Source organism: Salvia hispanica, chromosome 1, assembly GCF_029641045.1.
Source record: "Salvia hispanica isolate PSC_SH4W2 chromosome 1, Shi_PSC_v1, whole genome shotgun sequence".
In the NCBI taxonomy this organism is placed as follows: domain Eukaryota; kingdom Viridiplantae; phylum Streptophyta; class Magnoliopsida; order Lamiales; family Lamiaceae; genus Salvia; species Salvia hispanica.
Genome location: NC_142692.1, coordinates 8896453 through 8916231, shown reverse-complemented (window position 1 = coordinate 8916231; position 19779 = coordinate 8896453). Strand labels below are relative to the sequence as shown.

The following is a 19779-nucleotide window of genomic DNA, read 5'->3' as shown; positions in this document are numbered from 1 at the left end:
CTACTAAGCAAAAGACTTAGACTTTGTTTGCTTCTTATACATTTAAATGTTTATAAAACATCTTATAAATGCACAAGCAAACACAATGTAATAATATACTGATTCTATTCGTGCGAAACTGCTCGAATAATACTGAATCGGGTTAAAAGTGGATTATAGAGTTTTACGTATACAAGCAAGATTCTATTCGAGCGAAACTTGCTCGAAACATGCTTTTCAGTATACCAAACCTAGCAATTACACCTTCTTCATAAAATTTCATTTCAAAGAAAAGAGTATTTGAGGAGTATTATACTTCCTCCGTCCGCCATTAGGAGTCCCACTGTTTTAAGAAATGTTAAGAAAAGTGGGTGGAAACAAGTTAGTAAAATAGGGATCCCACTTGTATATAATAGTTTTAAATGGAATGTGAGTGGAATGAGTTAGTGGAAGGTGGGACCCTATTACCATTTATGGTTAAAGTGAATTATGACTCCTATTCGCGGACGAACTAAAATGGAAAAACGGGACTCCTATTTGCGGACGGAGGGAGTACCTTCTTTTATTCTGAGAAGTTATCTTTACCTTTTTCTTGGTACAAAAGGTAAAAAATGTACTCCCTCCGTTCCACTCAAGATGGCCACATACTTGAGTGGCACAGGATTTTAGGAAGTGATATTAGGTGGAATAAAGTAGAGATGAAAAATATAGTTGAATATTTCAATGAGGAAAGGTGAGAAAGGTGGTTATTTCCAAAATTGGAAAGTGGTCATCTTGATTGGAACAAACAAAAATATAAAGGTGACCATCTTGAATGGGACGGAGGGAGTACTGCTTATGTCCCACTCAAGAAGTCCACAATCTTGAGTGATGCAAAGTTTTAAGAGATTACTATTTAACTAGAGAGATAAGGTAGTTGAGTGTTTTAATGAGGGGAGAAGAGGGATGAATTTATTTCTAAATATGGAAATGGACATCTTAAGTGAGACAAATTAAAAAGGACATGTGAACATTTATAGTGACTAGTGAGACGAAGGTAGTAATTATTTTTGTTTGTCTTTCTAATTTACCTTCTGTTTTAGGAGTTCATTCCTTTCTAAAAGGATTCCTTTCTAAGAGGGTATCATTACCTTTTGAGATGGTAAATGTGAAATGTATTTTCTCAATTGATCTTTTCTATTGAAGGCTCTTAGAATTGAAATGCTTGGTAAAGTGTCTTTAGTTTCGCTTTCAGTTTTCTAAAATGGTGTAGCAGGAAATTAGTCATAAATATATATATCTGAAATTATATAGCAATGAAATTAGTCATAAATGTATATCCAAAATGATATACTGTAGCAAAAAATTTGTCATAATTCTAAATCAACGATTTTTTTTCTTGTGGGAGTATTTTTTATTTATAATAAAAAATAATAATACTCCATCCATCCCTGAAAATTTATCACTTATTTTCATTTTCTTTTATTCCTAAAATTTGTCACCTTTCGCTTTTACCATTTTTAGTAGTGGAACTCGTATTCAACTAACTCAATCTCGCGCACATAAAATTATAAAACTAATATATAAAATTAGGACTCACATGCCACTAACTTTTTCAATCCACTTTTTATATAGGGTGGAAAATCCTTCCGTTTTAACCAAATAATATACCATTACCACTACTAAAATGAATTTAGACATTAACTACGACTAAATCACAAATTATGAGCCAATTCATTTGTACGAGCCATTATGTCCATTTGTATTCACTGAAAAATTAAATTTCTAATCATAAATGGAGGAAATTGAAAAGTTTTAGAATAGTCTCCCAATTCATTTGTTTGGACTATATAAATATATGATTTGATACTCCCTCGGTCCCATAAAAGATGTCACACTTTCCTTTTTAGTTTGTCCCACTAAAGATGTTACATTTCCCTTTTTGGAAAAAATTCTCACTCACATGAATATAAAAATTATATTTTCTCTCTCCATTTAACACACAAAACAAAACCTCCTAAAATCTTGTACCGTCCCACAAGTGTGACATCTTTTGTGGGACGGAGGGAGTAGTTTATAATACACCCACTCGATGCTTTGTTTACTGCAAAAGTTTTGCTTGGTTTTAGGTATTCTACGATATTATTTTTGCTTTTAATATATATATATATATACATTGCTATTGTGGCAAAAGTTCATGTTCTCATCAAACAATTTTCTAATTTAGCATCGAATTTAAATATATGTATTTATACTATTGTTATTTTTTGTTTAAAGTTCTTATATAGATGGAGGCAATCTGATTGGAGAAGATGACACTGGCAAGGGGCGATAAAGTGTTGGAGATTATGACTGGAAAAGGTGAGGCTATTGGAGATAGAGACAAGCAGATAAAAAACGTTGGGATGGATACTAGAATTCCAGAAGAGAAGATGGAGACAAATTTATTCTTAATTAGTAATAATTTTAATTAGTTGGTCATATTATTTACAAAGAATTTTTACTAATTTACTAAGCAATATATATTTTTATTTGATTTCATATATATTTATATAATGAATTTTATTACATATTTTTATGCTTTTAGATTTCTTATGATGATATTGTTTATAATTTCATAAAATTTTTTCGCTCTGTAAAATAAAAGAGGAAAATAGAATGAATCGTGTAACGCACGTGGGTGATACTAGTATTTCATAAAACTTGGGTTAAATTGCTACTACAAATTATTAGGGATGGAGGGAGTAAGAAAGAGTATCCACTATAGGGAAGCCGTGGCCCGTGGCTTGCGTGTGGCTCGGCCGCGACTCCCTATTAAGAGAGCCACAAAAGGCCGTCGGGGGGAGGGGGCAGGGGAGAGCCACGCCGGCGGCTCGGGCACAGCGCTTGGGCACGAGCCGCGGCTCCCCTATTTTCGATTTTTTTTTCATTTTCTTAACTCTATAAATTTACCCATTTTGTCATTTTTTTACCCCATTCCAATCTCCACTCTTCTCAATTTATCTCAATTTTACTTTTAAAAAATGAGTTCCCACGATGAGTTTCAACAATTGATCGATAGGGAGTTCGGTGAACTGGTTGAAGAGGTGCAACGTGAAGCTGACGAGGAGGCGGCGGCGGTCACTGGCTGATCCATCATCGGCGGACAATCCGCGGAGACCATACCGGGGCCGACTAATGGCTGATGGAGGACTACTTTGTCGATAACCCCCGTTATCTGCCAGAGATTTTCCGTCGCCGATTCAGAATGTCGCAACAGCTCTTCACCCGTATAACGACGTTATTGGCGCGGCGGTTCAAGTGCTTGACACTGCGACGTGATGCTATCAGCCGAATTAGATTGTCGACATATCAGAAGTATACCGTTGCAATTAAACAGCTTGCCTATGCCGGTCTTGCTGACATGTTCGGCGAATACCTATAGATGGGTGAAACAACTTCCCTAAAGACGCTGAGACAGCTTTGTAATGGCATCAAGGATATCTTCGGTCTGGAGTATCTATGGAAGCCAAATGCCGATGAATGCCTGAGATTGATAGATATGCACGGGATGGTGCACCATTTTCCAGGGATGTTGGGCAGCATCGATTTCATGCACTGGAAGTGGAGGAACTATCTGGTGGCTTGGAAGGGGCAATTCGCATCTGGATTTAAAGGGAAGACACCCCACGATGATCCTGGAAGCCGTTGCTGACAATCGTTTGCGAATCTGGCATGCGTATTTCGGTGTTACAGGGTCGAACAACGACATCAATATTCTACAGTCGTGTTATCTCTTCAATGACGAGTGGGGTGAGGGTCCGACGGTCAGATTCGTGGCCAACGGCACGTAGTACAACAGGGCATACTATTTGGCCGATGGGAAATACCCTCGTTGGCCCGTGTTTGTCAAGACGATACGACAACCGCTTGGGCCGAAGCAATCCCATTTCACGGTAAAACAAGAGGGTGCTAGGAAGGATGTTGAGCGAGCTTTTGGTGTCCTCCAATCGCGATGGGCCATTCTACGGTGCCCGGTACGAGTTTGGCATGAAAATGATGTCGCCTCCATCATGTTTGCATGTATTATATTGCACAATATGATAATAGATGACGGAAGATTTGCTGCAGAGCGCTGGGCACCGGAAGAGGGTGCTAGTACAAGTCACGGTATTGCCACCGCCCCACTGCAGATGGGTGTACCGCGTACTAATGCATATTTGATCCAACGGTTCACCCATAATGCGGAGAGAAACATCACATACGACACCGTAGGCTAATTTGGTTGAAGAGGTATGGAATCGTAGGGGAGGGGGCAGAGCGTGATATGCGTTCGCGGTGTTGTTTGTGTGATGTCGATAATTTTCGTTGTATAATTTTACCCCCTCTGTAATACAACGAAGATTTGGTTTTAATTTTTTTTTTAAATTACGCTTTTTTATAATTATTATAGTCTGATAATTTTTATTCTATTAAATTAAAATATAAAAAAAATGAAAAAAACAACTAATTTGGTGGTTTTGGCTTGACTCTGTCATGTGAACAAATATTTTTGATAGCCCGGCCAAGTTGCGTGGCCCAAGCTAAATTTTGTGGCTTGGCTCAGGGCCACTAGCTCTACTATTGTGGATACCCTATGGATCTCAATTGAAAACTACTCCTTCCGTCCCGGATAATTCGGGTCACTTTGATCGGGCACGAATTTTAAGAATTGTAATGAAAAATGGGTTAAAAAAGTTAGTGGAATGTGGTCCTACCTTTATATAGTAGTTTTATAATAAAATGTGAGTATGAATGAGTTAGTGGGATATCAAGTCTACTACAAAAATAGTAAAAGTGAAGTGGAACAAATTATGTGGGACGGACCGAAATGGAAAATTGGGACGAATTATCCGGGACGGAGAGATTATAACAAAAATGTGTTAGCTGACATAAAAATTTGAAGTCAACTCCTAAAAATTATTGAATCTCAATCATATGCTATTGTGGAGATGACAATTTAAAATTGCGGCTTCAATCTGTAACAGAAGGGTTCCGTGAGTTGAGATCGGCGATGGCCAACACTGCAAGGCCCTTTTCCAGCAGCGCCGCCGCTTTAGCTCCTCTGCGCGCGGCCAATTCGTTCGATATATCCGCCGTTTCAACTAATCAGATTCCTCGGCTATCTGAGGATCAGCTCCGTCACTGCTCCGAGGCACTCAATTTTTTCAAGAAAAAATTGACCTCTTTGCACACCATCCATAACGAATTTCAAATCTTACAGGTACTTTAAATCGATCCACCGTCATTTGCTGAATTCATGCATATATTTCTACTCTTGCATAGCTAAACTTATTTTAGAAAGCTATTAGGTTGAGAAGTGTTTGAATGAGTGAGAGCTTATCAACTATGTCAGTCTATGGGATTATTTTAGAAAATTGGAAAAAGATGCAATTGGAAGGTTATATATTGAGGACTGTCTTAACTGATTCCTCAAGAATCAGTTATTCAGCATTTCCTATATATATGGTGGATGTAATGTTGTGTAGTTCATTATTCAAGAGAGAAATGTGAGGAATCATTATACATAGAGTTGAGAGTTCGTTCTTGAGTCTCTCATTTGTATTCACTGTGAGTTTGAATCTTTAAAGAGAAATGTGAGGAATCATTATACCGAACCATGTAAATAATCTTCGTTCAGTTATCGCTTGTGCATGCTTGTTCTACAGAGGATTAGCCAAATAGATATATATTGTTTACTACAGGATAATAGGATGGGAGCTCTGGACGCGAGGAATAAATGCTCTATTTCCCTCGCCTCCATGAATCACAGCAAGAATCGTTACACTGATGTTGTGCCTTGTAAGTTTTAAGCTAATCTGGTATTAGAGCTCTATGTTTATTCTTCGCAAATAATGATTTTTCAAACTTCAGTTGATGATAACAGGGTTGTTTTGAAGCAGCATAAAGACTACAAACCTTCTCCTACAGGATACATCAATGCAAGCTTTGTTACAGTTGCGTTTTCTTGTCTCTTCCACCACTTTTCTTTTTCTTTCTCAATTTAAAACTAAGTATTTTGATTTTTTAGACATCTGCAAATGTTTCTCCATTTATTGCAACTCAAGGTCCTCTCCCAAGAACTGCAGAAGACTTCTGGGAAATGATACTCCAGTATCGTTGCCCTGCCATAGTCATGCTCACCGGCTTGGTTGATCATAGCAATGTGAGTTGATTTAGTAAAGGGTAAAGGGTTAATTACCTTTAAATGCACAAACTACACCCAAATTTGGCTTTTAACCAATTCTATTTTTTCAAATTTTACTAATATTTTTAAACGTTAATGGATGCAGGCAGTGAAATGTGGAGATTATTTCCAAGCAGAGGATGGCCCTAGAGAGTTCGGTAACATAAGCATCGTTACCAAGTGGATACAGATGACAAATACTTCACTAATCTTGCGATGCATAGAGGTCAAAAACAGGAAGGTGGGGCATTTATCATACTCTGCCTTAAATTTCATGAAAATAATTGTTGGTAAATTAACAAAAATCTATGGCATTTTTCTGTTTCAGTCGGAAGAGCCACCATTTTCTGTTTTGCACATCCTGTATCCTGACTGGCCGGATTATGGAGTTCCAAATGATACAGCTGCAGTTCGTGAAATCTTCCGAAGAGCATCTGCTGTGCCACCTAGTCTTGGACCAATTGTGGTTCATTGCAGGTATATTAACATACTCTATAATATACTCCCCCTCCGTCCCCAATAATTTGCATAATTTATAATTTTGATGTGTCCTGTAAGAATGTACACATTCCATTTTTGGACACTGTTTCTTATGTTTTGACCTCCCAATTGCGTGCACCTTCCTCCGCTCACAGTACTACGATTAACATTTTATATAGACTAAGACTCGTTTGATCTGTCAGTGCTGGTATAGGTAGAACTGGAACATACTGTGTGGTCCACAATACAGTTCAAAGAGTTCTGCTTGGGGATATGACTGCTTTGGATCTCGTTAACACTGTAACCACGTTTAGGTCTCAGCGAGTTGGAATGGTGCAAACCCAGGTACGTTTTTTTTAATACTTCACCAAATTCTCGGTTTGTAGTTGGTAGAAACAAGAATGCTTGAGAATGAATACTATTCTATGCTTAATCACAAATGGTGATTGGTTATGTATTGTGTAAATTTTCTCACTGAAAGTTTTGATATGAATTCTGCATTTTGCCGATTGCATACATCTTTTGCAGGATCAATATGTCTTCTGCTACTACGCCATTGTTGATGAACTAGAAAGCCTCATACTAAACGCACGTGCTAATGGTGATCGATGCTAAGATTTTTGCTGCAGCAAGTGATGAAATTCATAAGCTAAACTGTATGCATATGTCTTTTTGTTTTTTAATTTTTTGCAAGATACATTCAAAATGTTGCATCTGCAGCAATTCAAGAAAGTTCATAGTCCAATGACTTTAGGCATAAATAGGAATGTCTACTGCCGCTGGCCTGATATGGAACAATATTTTTATTTTTCCTCTGTTATTCTTCTTTTATTTGTTTACTTCCCGGTACCGTGTGAAATCAGTTATGACAAAATTATATTCTCGTGTAGAAAAACATTCTTTACACTGATACTTTGGTTTTATTATAGACAAAATTCTAACATCAGATAACACAAGTTGCTTTTAGTTGTTACAAATAAATAATTAGTGTACCACATAGGAGAGAAATTCGGTCAAACTATATGGTCTGAATTTGGAATCCTATTTCAAAAAATGACAGAGAACTTTAGTTTGATATCAAAATTGCATGTCTTATAAAATCTCAAAGTATACGAATTCCCACTAATTGTACCATAACATTCTTGTACATATTCCATATAATTAACACTCCAAATAAATTATTCATACTGATCAAAGACTCATAATCCCATTCACACTCATCTATAAAAAGTAATTAAAACAGAAGAAAAAAATACATGAACCCAGAATTTTACATGTCTTGTATACAGAATATACATATACAAGTTTGGTATGTATACAACCAAATCTTATTAAGAATCAAGGCTTGGCCAGTTAATTTCTTAAATGTGATTGGTTCCTACTTTTGTGAGAACATGAAGAACATCATTCAATTCAATATATGCACTTGTAATATTTTTATTTTCAATGTCTTTTCAAAAAGTTGTTGAACTTATTCCTCTTTGTACTTTTGGGGCATTGCCGCCTTAAAAAACTGTTAGAACAAGCTTTTGTCTGTCCTTTCCCTCCTAACTACCGAATACACTACTCTCCCTTTGTATTAATATTCAGCACTCCAATTCTTGAATCCCACTTGTATGCTAAATCTTGATCACTAGAGTTGAGATCGGCGATGATGGCCAACACTACTGCAACGCCCCTTTTATCCGTGGATCAGCTCAGCCACGCAGTCGATGTTTTGGAGAAAAAGATGAGCTCTTTGCAAACCATCCATGAAGAGTTTGATACGTTACAGGTAGCCGGTAGGTGTAATTTAGATTATCTGTTCCACTTCCACACGCTGGGAATTTATTTAAGTCCAACTCTATACAGAAAAACCAGATGGAAGCTGTGGAGAAGAAGAGAAAATGCTCTATTGCCAATGGAACTGTCAATACCAGCAAGAACCGCTATGAAGATGTTCTGCCTTGTATATATACATATTCATGCTAATCCTCTCTATATATTAGTATTAGACTTGTTTGTATACAACTAACTAACTAATTAATACATTTGTTGCTTCAGTTGATGATAACAGGGTTATTCTGAAGCAACATAAAGACTACAAACCTTCACCTCAAGGATACATCAATGCCAGCTTTATCACAGTTGGGGTTGATTTTTATGACTTCATTACAGTTTTCCTCCTTTTGTACTAACTAACTAACTAACTAACTTTTTTTATTGTAGACTCCGGGAAGCGTTACTAGGTTTATTGCGACTCAAAGTCCTCTCCCGAGCACTTCAGAAGACTTCTGGGAAATGATACTCCAGTATCGCTGCCCTTACATAGTCATGCTCACCGGCTTGACTGAACATGACAATGTCAGTTACTTCATCTCATATTTTTGATTTCATAAGTAGTGTAACATTGTGATATATATGGAGATTCATCTTGTTCAGGTAAAATGTGGAGATTATTTCCAACTGTAGGATGGACCTAGTGAATTTGGTGACATTGTCATTGTTACAAAGACGAAAGTGACAACAGATACTTCACTAGTCTTGAGATGCATAGATGTGAAGAACAAAAAGGTGTTGCACAGCATTCAACCCTCCATTCTCTATACATATATATGCTATGAAACTTTTTTAATTAACACTTTGTTTCAGTCAGAAGAGCCACCATTTTGTGTTCAGCACATTCTGTATCTTGAATGGCCGGATCACGGGGTCCCTAACAGCACTGCTGCTGTCCTTGAAATTTTCCTCACAGTGTCTGCTAGTCTTGGACCAGTTGTTGTCCACTGCAGGTGTGTATGAATTATCTTGATTAGGTCTGTTTGTTTACGTCCTTGACGCCCGTTTGATCCTCCAGTGCTGGCATCGGTAGAACTGGAACATACTGCCTGATCCACAACACTATTCAAAGACTTCTTCTTGGGGAGGTCGCTGCTTTGAATCTTGCTGACACTGTCACCACATTTAGGTCTCAGAGATATGGAATGGTTCAGCAACAGGTCAGATTGATTCTTGATATCTTCATCTCTTTTTTGCAGTGGAAAAGAGATCAACAATAGTAATTGAGATCAACTTTGATACTAATTGCATTTTCTTGCAGGGGCAATATGAATTCAGCTATAAAGCTATTTTAGATGGACTATAAAGCCTCATTCTCAACAATCAAACTTTCTCAGACTCTTAGTAATCTGGGAACATGGATTCATTCCACAGCAATGTCAAGCATCTTCGGTTGCAGAGTGAAGAAATTGTTTCATCAGTTGTTTGTGTTCATTGTTCTACTTACTTTTTATGTATTTTGTTTAATAATTTGTAAGTTTTTTAAGAACCTTCCAATATTTTGTCTCTCATCAAATCAAGAAACATTGGAGTTCACAATGACTTTAGGCATGAATGTGAATATCTCAAGTGCTTCCCATTTTAATAAATTAATGTGCCAAAAAAGTTGAAACAAAGAAATCATTTCATGCATTGTGAGAGAGAATAAGATATTAGTAGTTGAAATTTCAAGGAATTTGAGAATATTCCGCCGTTCGGAAAAAATTCTTCATGACTAAAAATCCTTTTTTTATTTATTTAATCTATTTGAAGACTTAAAATTCTAAATAATCGATATTTTCTTGATTTTAGACTTTTTAGTGGTCTGGGGAAGTAGAGTAACTCAAAGAAAGGGTCAAAAAGTTGATCTCTGATTTATTTTTTTGTGGGCATCCCATGGTCAAGACAGGGACTTTGTGATTATTTTATTTTTACTTTTATTTGTTTGCATTTATTTTTTCGTAAAAAAGTATCTAACATTATGCCCTTGATTATTAGCAAATCTTAATATACTATTACGAGGAGTAAAGTTGATGAGGCTATTATTACAAAGTGGAGTACTACATAAATACAAAAGAAAGAATCATTTTACATCATATAACAAACTAGTTAAAAGTGAACATGATGAATTTTCCCCTCATAATCTCCGTCATCACTGATCCCTTTGTTTGTTTTTTTTTTGCATAAAAAGGTAACATATAGTATTTGTAAGTAAAAATGTCATGCATGAAATTTGCAAAAATAGGTCATTGTCTCTAAATTTCAATTCAAATGCAAGCAGTAGTATATTTATTTTACCAGTCCATTCAATTTAAAGACATTTATTTTGTTATAACCATCTCAACGAAATATCATGCCATATTTTCGTAAATTATTTTTAATAGCTGCAACACTTAAAAATTGTACCATATTAATTCTATCCTAAAAATATTTAACTAAAAACCGTTTTATCGATTGTTTTTTAAATTTTTTTATAAATATTTTAGTCAAATGTGGATGTACATTCTTGACTCAATGGTTTACTATGACAACTGATGATTTTTTTCCCTTTTGAGTTGTTGCCTTGTTGGGTTTATGTGCGGGTTTTTACCTGTGACACTCTACTCAGTACTCACTGAACTAGTTCTTTAATCTTGATTTTTGGGTCATTTTGATTTGTAATAAAATCTCTGCAGCAATCATCACTGTTTAAAACATTATTATATGTCTCTGTGAAACTGGAACACTGTAGACGTGGCCACGGTTCGTAAAACCGCCGGTTCCGGTTCGGAACCGCCGGTTTCGGTTCATGACATGCTTGAACCGTAACCGGCCTGGCTATGACGGTTCCGGTTCCGGTTTAACCGGCGGTCACGGCGGTTCCGGTTCCGGTTAATAACCGCCGGTTTTTCGCCGGTTCCGGTTCGGTTCCGGTTTGTTTTTTTTTTTTTTTTTTTAAATCTTATAGTTATTACTTCTAAATTCTATAGTACAATCCAAAGAGAAATTGATAACGATAAAGAATTGCAATTTTATTGATTTGAAACTTTGAATGTAAATTTCTACAATACAATTACAAGTTACAAAATACAACAATACAAGTATACAACTATACACTTGAATTTAAAATATAGATACAAAATTACAATTTACAAAAAATATATTAAAAGTTGAGCTCAACTTAAATTTAAAGGACTTGAGCTCAACTTAAATTTAAATTTTGAAATTCAAATTTTAAAAACGGTCGGAACCGCCGGTTTTTGGTCAGAAACCGGTGGTTTTCTGACGGAACCGCCTGTTCGTGTCAGAAAACCGCCGGTTTCTGACCAAAAACCGGCGATTCCGACACCTTTTCAGGTCTACGCTGCAACCCTACGCCCTACGCCTGCAACCCTACCCCCGAACCGTCGGAAACCGGCGGTTTTGTGTCAGAAACCGCCGGTTTTCCGACACGAACCGCCGGTTTCTGACCGAAAACCGGCGGTTAACTGTCCTTTTCCGACCCCACCCCTGCAACCCTACGAACCTACCGGCGATGACCATTTATTTCTGGTTAACCGGCGAACCGGCGGTTAACCGCCGGTTACGGTTTCGAATTTTGTTGAACCGTAACGGATTTCGAATCGGAACCGTCGTCCGGTTCCGGTTCCGGTTCCGAACCGCCGGTTCAAAACCGGCGGTTAACCGGTGGGCCGGTTTGGTTTGGCCATGGAACACCATAAAAATCCTGTCTTTCACCTTTGTTCAATCTTAATTACCTGGGTTTCAAGATACTCAGTTTCAAGTCATTCTACAAGATATAAGCACAACTGTAATTATTGTAATTTTCTTTCTTCTTTTTCTGGCAACTAAAATATCATCATCATTACAACCTTTCCTTTTCTCTGACTTCGTCTATTGTATTCATTGTGGAGTAGAATGAGACGCGGCCAAGAATCTTTTTTTTTTCTGTTAGATCCAAGTCATCATCTTTATTCTCCTTTATATCTCTTAGAAAAGTGCTTACAAGTGGAGAGTATTTGTTGTTTTCTTTGATTCTTTCTTACACTGGGTTTCTGGAGTTTTATTTGATTAAGTAAAGTATTTTTAGGCTTTTTTCAATTCAATTGCAGTTTAATTATTCACTTGTTTTGCCATTTGAAGCTGTAGTTTTTGAGCAATTCTTTATTTGTTTTGTCATTAGACTAAGTTTGGGTTAAGCTTTTTTTTAGCTGCGAATATGCTAATGATTGGCTTCATTTGTTGACATTCATCTAGTGCTTTTTTCTTATGCAGGACAATATTTTTCTTGTTCCAAGATTATATAGTTTAGTTTCAAGCTCATGCATTGGCCAGACAATTTAGCTTTACCACCTTAGCTGAGTGTTGTTGAATTTGTGATATAATGCTTTGTACTCCCATTTCTTGATTTGCAGTTTGAGCTTGCTGCACCTATAAGTTGTAGTCGAGAGAGCGTTTGGTCCGGCTATATAGTTGGGAGTCAGTGTAGTTCGGGCCTGAACTTTCACTGTCAGATTGGTAGTGTGTGGTGTATCTTTGTGCCGTTTGCTAGTGGGATATGGAAGAAGTTTTTTCCTTGATTTGTGTTTGAAGATTGCTTAGATGATTAGTACCGCTTGCTAGTGGGAGATGGAAGAAGTTTTGCCTTGATTTGTATTTGAAGATTGCTTAGATGACGAGTACTGTTTGCTAGTGGGAGATGGAAGACGTTTGCCTGGATTGACGTTTGCCTGGATTTGTGTTTGAAGATTGCATAGATGATTAGTGTTGAATAGGGTTATTATCATTACGGCCTCAATGGGCGGTCTTTGTTCGAGAAGAGCCACTGATGAGACTACGTTGGGTGGTGCACTTCCTCATGTTAATGGACGTTTCAGTTACAGACCTGGAATGGTTTATCAATCCCGTGGACTGGATATCCGAGAAGAGAACATTCCGAGGGATGTGGAAGTTACAGATAACCAACTGAGGGAACCATTCTCCTTTCCAGAGTTGAGTTCTGTTCCTCATGGGACAAATATGGATGATATCAATGATGGAATACCTCGATTGTCTAGGGCTTTATCTGATAAATCGAGATCAACAAGAACAAAACAGGTTGCACTGACAAAGGTATGTGCTCTAATGGATATAACTCTTTGTTATCTTGCTTAATCTGTCAATTATATTTGCTCTATTGTGTCAAAACTTGAGCCAGGAATTTAAAATCTTCAGTATTGCGGTACTTGTGGGTGGTATATTTGCATAAATTGTGTGTGTGTTGCAGGCTTTCCCGAATTGTGTTTGCAACTTCACATGGTTTTTGTACATGGAAGTTTTGGATCTGGTGTACGTTGTGAACCCGATAAATAACTACGGTCTTTACTATTACTCTTAGGTCTCAGAAATGAGTTCCCGTCTTGGCAGAGCAGGCCATGCCGGCCTCGAGAAAGCAGTTGATGTGTTGGATACTCTTGGCAGTAGCATGACTACTTTGAATCTTAGCAGTGGTTTTGCATCTGGGTTAGCTACAAAAGGAATCAAAATATCAATATTGGCTTTTGAAGTTGCGAATACCATTGTTAAAGGTGCCAATCTGATGAATTCACTTTCAGAAGAGAATATTAGGCATTTGAAGGAGGTGGTACTCCCTTCTGAGGGTGTACAGCGTCTAACATCGAGGGATATGGGTGAACTCCTAAGAGTCGCTGCAGCTGACAAGAGGTGTGCATATTGATAACAGTTGCATGATATACTCTTTTCCACTGATGTGCTCATTCTCTCAATATCAATCAGGGATGAATTGAAAGTCTTCTCTGGTGAGGTGATTCGCTTTGGGAATCGGTGCAAGGATCCTCAGTGGCACAACTTGGACCGTTACTTTGAGAAGTAACTGCAGATATCCTTTCTCAGTTTGCTGTTCGTATCTTTGTTAACACAACAACTGAGTTCCCAATATAATATATAGTTCATCTCTACGCATTTAGGTTGGAGTTAGAACTCACACCTCACAAAAAATTGAAAGAAGAAGCAGAATGTGTGATTCAACATTTGATGGTATTAGTTCAGAACACTGCTGTAAGTTATATTACTTCTCTTTTTATCTGCTTTTGAGATGGAGAATAAATTTATGATAGACTATGGATTGAGAGTCATCCTCATGAAATGTTTCATGGCTACTAAAAAAAGAAGCTAACATCCCCATAAATATTAAATCTTTAGTTAGAGAAAACCAAGTGCAAAGTATTTTAATTTATTGTGTTATGTTTCAGATATAAGGGCTCAAGAGATATTACTGTTAATATTAAATCAGTTAGATCTTATTAGGTTGAGATGGGGTTTGAATTTGTGTTTTATCATTCTGTAAAATACCTTCTTCTCAACTACTCATGAAATTTTAATTTTGTGCTGTATGTTTCGTTGGCATCACTCTGCTTTTTCCCAGAGAAATGGTAATTTATTGTTTTATGCAGGAACTATACCATGAAATGCATGCATTAGACAGATTTGAACAAGACTGCCGGTGCAAAGCTCAAGAAGAGGATAACTCAAATGCTGCACACAGAGGTACTTATGATACATTCAAATTAAGTTAAATATTTGAAAGATCCAATGGTAGGTACACACCAATAAGAATTTATACGTAATGCTCGACAATGTATTGCTATGGCGTGTATATGAGATTTTAGATATAAATGAAGTGATCAAGTGAGTTGTCCTGATTTTAATTGGTCTCTGTTGGCGTATTGAAGTTTTTCTAAGCGTCATATCGTAAATTATGATGTTCTCGTAAAATGAGAGAAGTAATCACTTTTTGCAAATTAAATGACAGTCATTGATGACCTTGTCAAGTTCATATGCTTATGTTTTCTTTGCTTTGTTTGTAATATGTATATAATAATTTTTCTGGAGCCTCCCATTTTGTTCTTTTTGCCCTAACCTATGACTAGTCACATCTTCCTGTTTCGCACTGTCGCTCTCTTCTTTCTGAAATTGTTCTCCCTCCCCATGAAGGAGACAGCCTTGCAGTTCTATGTGCAGAGCTGAAGAGTCAAAAGAAGCACGTAAAGAATTTGAAAAAGAAGTCTCTATGGTCCAAGATATTGGAGGCGGTAGCAATTCCAAACTCTTCTCTTATATGAGTTCCAAATGCATGCTATACACAAGAAACGGAGCTTACTATTTTTTATTTGCAACACGACTTATATGTATTGAATATTGCTTACTTTTTGGTCATTACAACCATTCTCCAAATACCAAACTGATTTATTTATTCTTTATCTATGTTAATTAAGGTGATGGAGAAGCTTGTGGACATCGTCCATTATCTACATTTGGAGATCCATTCTGCATTTGGTTCCAGTGGTAATGCACAAACGCTTTTCTTTTTCAAAACAAGATATGGAGTATTTTTTACTGCTTATGCTGCACAATCCTTTTATTGAGTATGTCTTAACTCGAAGAACTATCGTTCTGGTAGTTTCTGTCTTTCTGAGCTTCAATCTGTGTGTCACGTATTCCCTCAAATCTATGTTTGGTTATAGGAATAGATAATTATACTTTGCTTTATTGACTCACTGTCAAAGATGGATACAAGCCAACGAAAGACCACTGCCAAAAGCTGGGATCTGCTGGACTTGCACTCCACTATGCAAATATCATAACCCAGATTGATACACTAGTGAGCTTGTTCACCTTTCTTATTCTACGTTGTACACTTGTACCTCTCTTGTAATGACATGCAACATATCTCTCTCTTAACTGTTGCGTCTGTCGTGAAACTCGATATAAGCTCCTTTTCTGTAAGTTGATTTGGTCGACATACCAAAAGAAACAAATTTTTATGATACTTATGGAGTATGCCTGTCTTCTCGCTCAATTTGTGGATGAAAACTTTGAAGATGGAGAAGCTGATCCATGCTACATATAATTAGTTTGCCTATATTTTGAACTATGGCTGCTGCAATTTTCGATCAGGTCACTAGATCAGGATCAGTGCCGCCAAGTACAAGAGACGCTTTATACCAGGGACTGCCACCAACTATGAAATGTGCTTTGCGTTCTAGACTGCAATCTTTTCAACTCAGTGAAGAGGTCCTTTTTTCTTTATTTTTATTTGGCTCAAACAATGATTATGTAGTTTTCAATGTCTACTTGTGATTTTTATACATTTCTTTGTGCAGTTTACTGTCCCAAAAATCAAAGAAGAAATGGAGAAAACTCTTCAATGGCTGGTGCCTCTGGCCACTAATACAACAAAGTAAAACTACTATCCTCTCTAGTATTATGCTTCACGAGATGGACTGCGTTTAAACCTCACTCTGTCCCATTTTTTCCCTTGGAGGCTGCGACGTTGTGTTAAGATTAACAATAGGATTACTTGGTTAATTTTTAAGTTCAACCGATTTTGTGATACCTCTCCTGCCCACGTTCTAAGAGCTCTGCCGAAATTACTTGGAACTTAAGCAACCATAATTTGTCGGGTAAATATCGCTTTCTAGGCCCAATATCTCCCACTAAATGACAGATTTGAATCCAATAGATAGGCTTCTTGTTCAAGTCTTGGGGCTAGAAAGTGATATCTACCTAATTTTCATGTGTAGAGCATCTGGCACACCCTTAGTCCTTTTGATATTTCTTTTGCTTTGTTTTTCGGTACATACTTTGACTACATGCCGTGTTCGAAAACAGGGCTCACCACGGCTTTGGTTGGGTAGGTGAATGGGCAAATGCAGGGTACGACACTCATCTTTCAAACAATTCAATTGCTTTCGTGGTGATTGACTATATATCGTGTTATTCAGATCCGAGATGAACCACAAACTTGCTGGCCAGATGGATTTGCTCCGCATCGAAACTCTTTATCACGCGGACAAGGAGAAAACGGAAGCTTACATTCTCGATATGATATTATGGCTGCATCACCTCATCAGCCAATCAAGGGCTGCAAATGGTGGGCTAAGATCGCCCGGCAAGTCCCCAATCAGATCCCCTAACCAGAGAATGCTCCAGCTTTCGAGCCAGAAACCGAGCTCACCGTCCTCAACGCTGTCAATCGAGGACCAGGAGATGCTCCGGGACGTTAGCAAACGGAAGCTGACTCCCGGAATAAGCAAGAGCCAAGAATTCAACACATCAAGAACCAGTCTTTCCAAGCACCACAGGCTAACCAAGAGCAGCAGCCATTCTCCAACACATGAAACCAAGAGGGATCCTTTCCCGATCCGAAGGCCGTCTTCGGTCCCGATAATCAACTTCGACATCGACCGGATCAAGGCGTTGGACATGATTGATAGAGTCGATACAATTTGAAGCCTCAACGTTGTTTTGAAATAGGCATGTTTTCGTGATGCATATCCCCGGCCCCTGCTCATCTCTTTAGAAAGCCGAGCATGGTGAGTGGGAGGAGGAGACGTGCAGCGCGTGTTGTACATGGAGAGTTATATCTTAGGAATATACTGGTGTTACCCGTGAGATCGAGAAGACGGGCAAGCTCGGACGATGTTCGACCGGTGTTCGTCGGGTCGGTTTAGGTACGAGTGAGTGCTCATGGGGGTGTAGTTTTCATCAGTATGTGTACAGAATGAGGTATACTTGGTCAAGTCTATTGTTGATGAGTTCCATTGCTGCCCTTCTAAATGCATCTTCTGTTGTGATAAATGGATCAAGCTAATGTGTTGTGTAGGGGTGGAATCGTAATTTTAGCACTGATCGAGTATAGAAATAGAACGGAAATTCTAGATAGAGTTTTTTTTGGTATTCCGTCCAGAGGTCCTATTATAATGCTTTTAGCACCCTAATCTAAAATCAAGACTAAATCTCCACCCTTGTATTTTAAAATGAGTGGATGAGATTAAAGCTTACAAAATCTCAATAAATAGTAGACAAAATATCAACAAAAGGGTAATATCGTCATTATGTTATCATATGATAATTTTCGTGAGTGTTTTTTTATATCAACATTGTGTATTACAAATATCAACAATATGACATTGGAATATTAACACATTTTTATTGAGATTGGACATGCATAATATTGAGATTTTGCCTATAATATATTGAGATTTTTTGTTGCATTTGTTGAAAATAGCTGCTTATCAACATGTACGAAAATTGAAATATAATTTATCAAATTTCATCATCCGAACATCGTCGGAACATATGCAATTGAGATCTCGTTGGAATCCTTATTAAATTATCTTTAATTTGATATATTTTTTGCGAAAAAATAATTTAAATTGAGAGAGTTACGTAAATTTAAAAATTTGAGATGATTTTGAGGAGAGAGAAAGTAGTTAGTTATAATTACTACATATAGGATTTGACCTTAATACCCTTTTAATTTAATTAATAATTATTTAAATTTAAAATATATTACACTTGGCATCATATTAACCACAAGATCTTCTAATCTAATGGTTGAAAATTGGTCTCAATTTGGGATTGATAATTAGTTAGCAATTGATTACATCCCTTTCGTCCAGTATGCTGTCATCTCAAAGAAGAAAAATATGTCCTTATATATATCTATATAAAAACAAATCTATTTTAACTACTCCATACAAAAATGTTTTTAATAAATATATTATTAATTATTTATAATAGATTTGTGTTAAAATGACAACACCTCTTAAAGAGACACTGTGACACCACGTATCCAACAATATTATAAACGCTAGAGAAAAAATTTTACCCTTGAGCATTTTTTATGATTGTCACATGACAGCTGATTATTCGTCCACGTGTACAAATGATTGGCTAAGAATGGTGGTATGGTGTTACTTTAAGAGGTGTTGTCATCACTACATTTATAATATCCTAATATAGTGTAATTTTTAAGGATAGTTTAATAATTCTCTTATAGATATAATTATTTAGTTAATATTGACATCATATAAGATCTTTTGTATATTAAATTAGTTCTAAGTACAGGATAATTTAATTTTACAACTTTTGTTTATCACACGTATCATAGTAGTTAATATTACAATAAAATGATTTACAAGATTCTTTTCAACTAATGCTATATCATATAAATATTGCAAAGACTAAAATAATCTTCGAATCTGAAAATTTAAAATACATAAGGTGACGTATAAAATTGTATCCAGATATAACGTGTCAGACTGAACAATGCATAACATGTATTGATGACAATAATTCAATATTACTACTAGCCAGTGTTTTAAAAACCGTTCCGGACCGGCCGGTTCGATCGGTTCAACCACGAACCGGCAGGTAGTCCGGTCCGGTTTACCCCTAAAAACCGCTAGTACATTGAATCGCCGTGAACCGGTGGAACCGGCCGGTCGGACCGGTCCAACCGTGAACCGGAAACCGGTTTTTCACCTTTTCAAAATATTTTTTTTAAAATTTGTTGT

At 36.9% G+C, this 19779-nt stretch overlaps 3 protein-coding genes and 1 pseudogene across 6 annotated transcripts; all 4 read left to right on the top strand.

Moving 5' to 3' along the window:
- The first annotated feature begins 3382 nt into the window (after nucleotides 1-3382).
- LOC148933199 (uncharacterized) lies at nucleotides 3383-3791 on the top strand. The gene is made up of 2 exons (XM_089059494.1): nucleotides 3383-3644; nucleotides 3694-3791. Exons 1-2 carry the CDS (start codon nucleotides 3383-3385, stop codon nucleotides 3789-3791), a joined length of 360 nt encoding a protein of 119 aa, XP_088915620.1.
- A 1104-nt stretch (nucleotides 3792-4895) lies between these two features.
- Nucleotides 4896-7463, top strand: LOC125218963 (protein-tyrosine-phosphatase PTP1-like). Its single transcript, XM_048120790.2, has 8 exons — nucleotides 4896-5200; nucleotides 5682-5778; nucleotides 5851-5933; nucleotides 6008-6142; nucleotides 6270-6404; nucleotides 6492-6640; nucleotides 6847-6988; nucleotides 7172-7463. Exons 1-8 carry the CDS (start codon nucleotides 4991-4993, stop codon nucleotides 7256-7258), a joined length of 1038 nt encoding a protein of 345 aa, XP_047976747.1. The 5' UTR covers nucleotides 4896-4990; the 3' UTR covers nucleotides 7259-7463.
- A 119-nt stretch (nucleotides 7464-7582) lies between these two features.
- Nucleotides 7583-10024, top strand: LOC125185172 (protein-tyrosine-phosphatase PTP1-like; annotated as a pseudogene). Its single transcript, XR_016134540.1, has 8 exons — nucleotides 7583-8417; nucleotides 8495-8591; nucleotides 8687-8775; nucleotides 8852-8986; nucleotides 9065-9196; nucleotides 9275-9414; nucleotides 9480-9621; nucleotides 9723-10024. The product of XR_016134540.1 is annotated as a protein-tyrosine-phosphatase PTP1-like (transcript).
- A 2161-nt stretch (nucleotides 10025-12185) lies between these two features.
- Nucleotides 12186-18157, top strand: LOC125222681 (protein PSK SIMULATOR 1-like). 3 transcript variants are annotated; one of them, XM_048125424.2, is made up of 13 exons: nucleotides 12186-12239; nucleotides 12835-13531; nucleotides 13797-14122; nucleotides 14195-14287; nucleotides 14386-14476; nucleotides 14872-14965; nucleotides 15413-15510; nucleotides 15694-15763; nucleotides 15985-16079; nucleotides 16376-16492; nucleotides 16582-16658; nucleotides 17090-17134; nucleotides 17203-18157. In XM_048125424.2, exons 2-13 carry the CDS (start codon nucleotides 13217-13219, stop codon nucleotides 17708-17710), a joined length of 1929 nt encoding a protein of 642 aa, XP_047981381.1. In that variant the 5' UTR covers nucleotides 12186-12239; nucleotides 12835-13216; the 3' UTR covers nucleotides 17711-18157. The 3 variants fall into 3 exon arrangements, with proteins under 3 accessions (XP_047981381.1, XP_047981382.1, XP_088918658.1); XM_048125425.2 differs by lacking the exon at nucleotides 12186-12239 and adding an exon at nucleotides 12275-12494; XM_089062532.1 differs by lacking the exon at nucleotides 12186-12239 and having other exon boundaries at nucleotides 13391-13531; nucleotides 13686-14122.
- Nucleotides 18158-19779: the final 1622 nt, after the last annotated feature.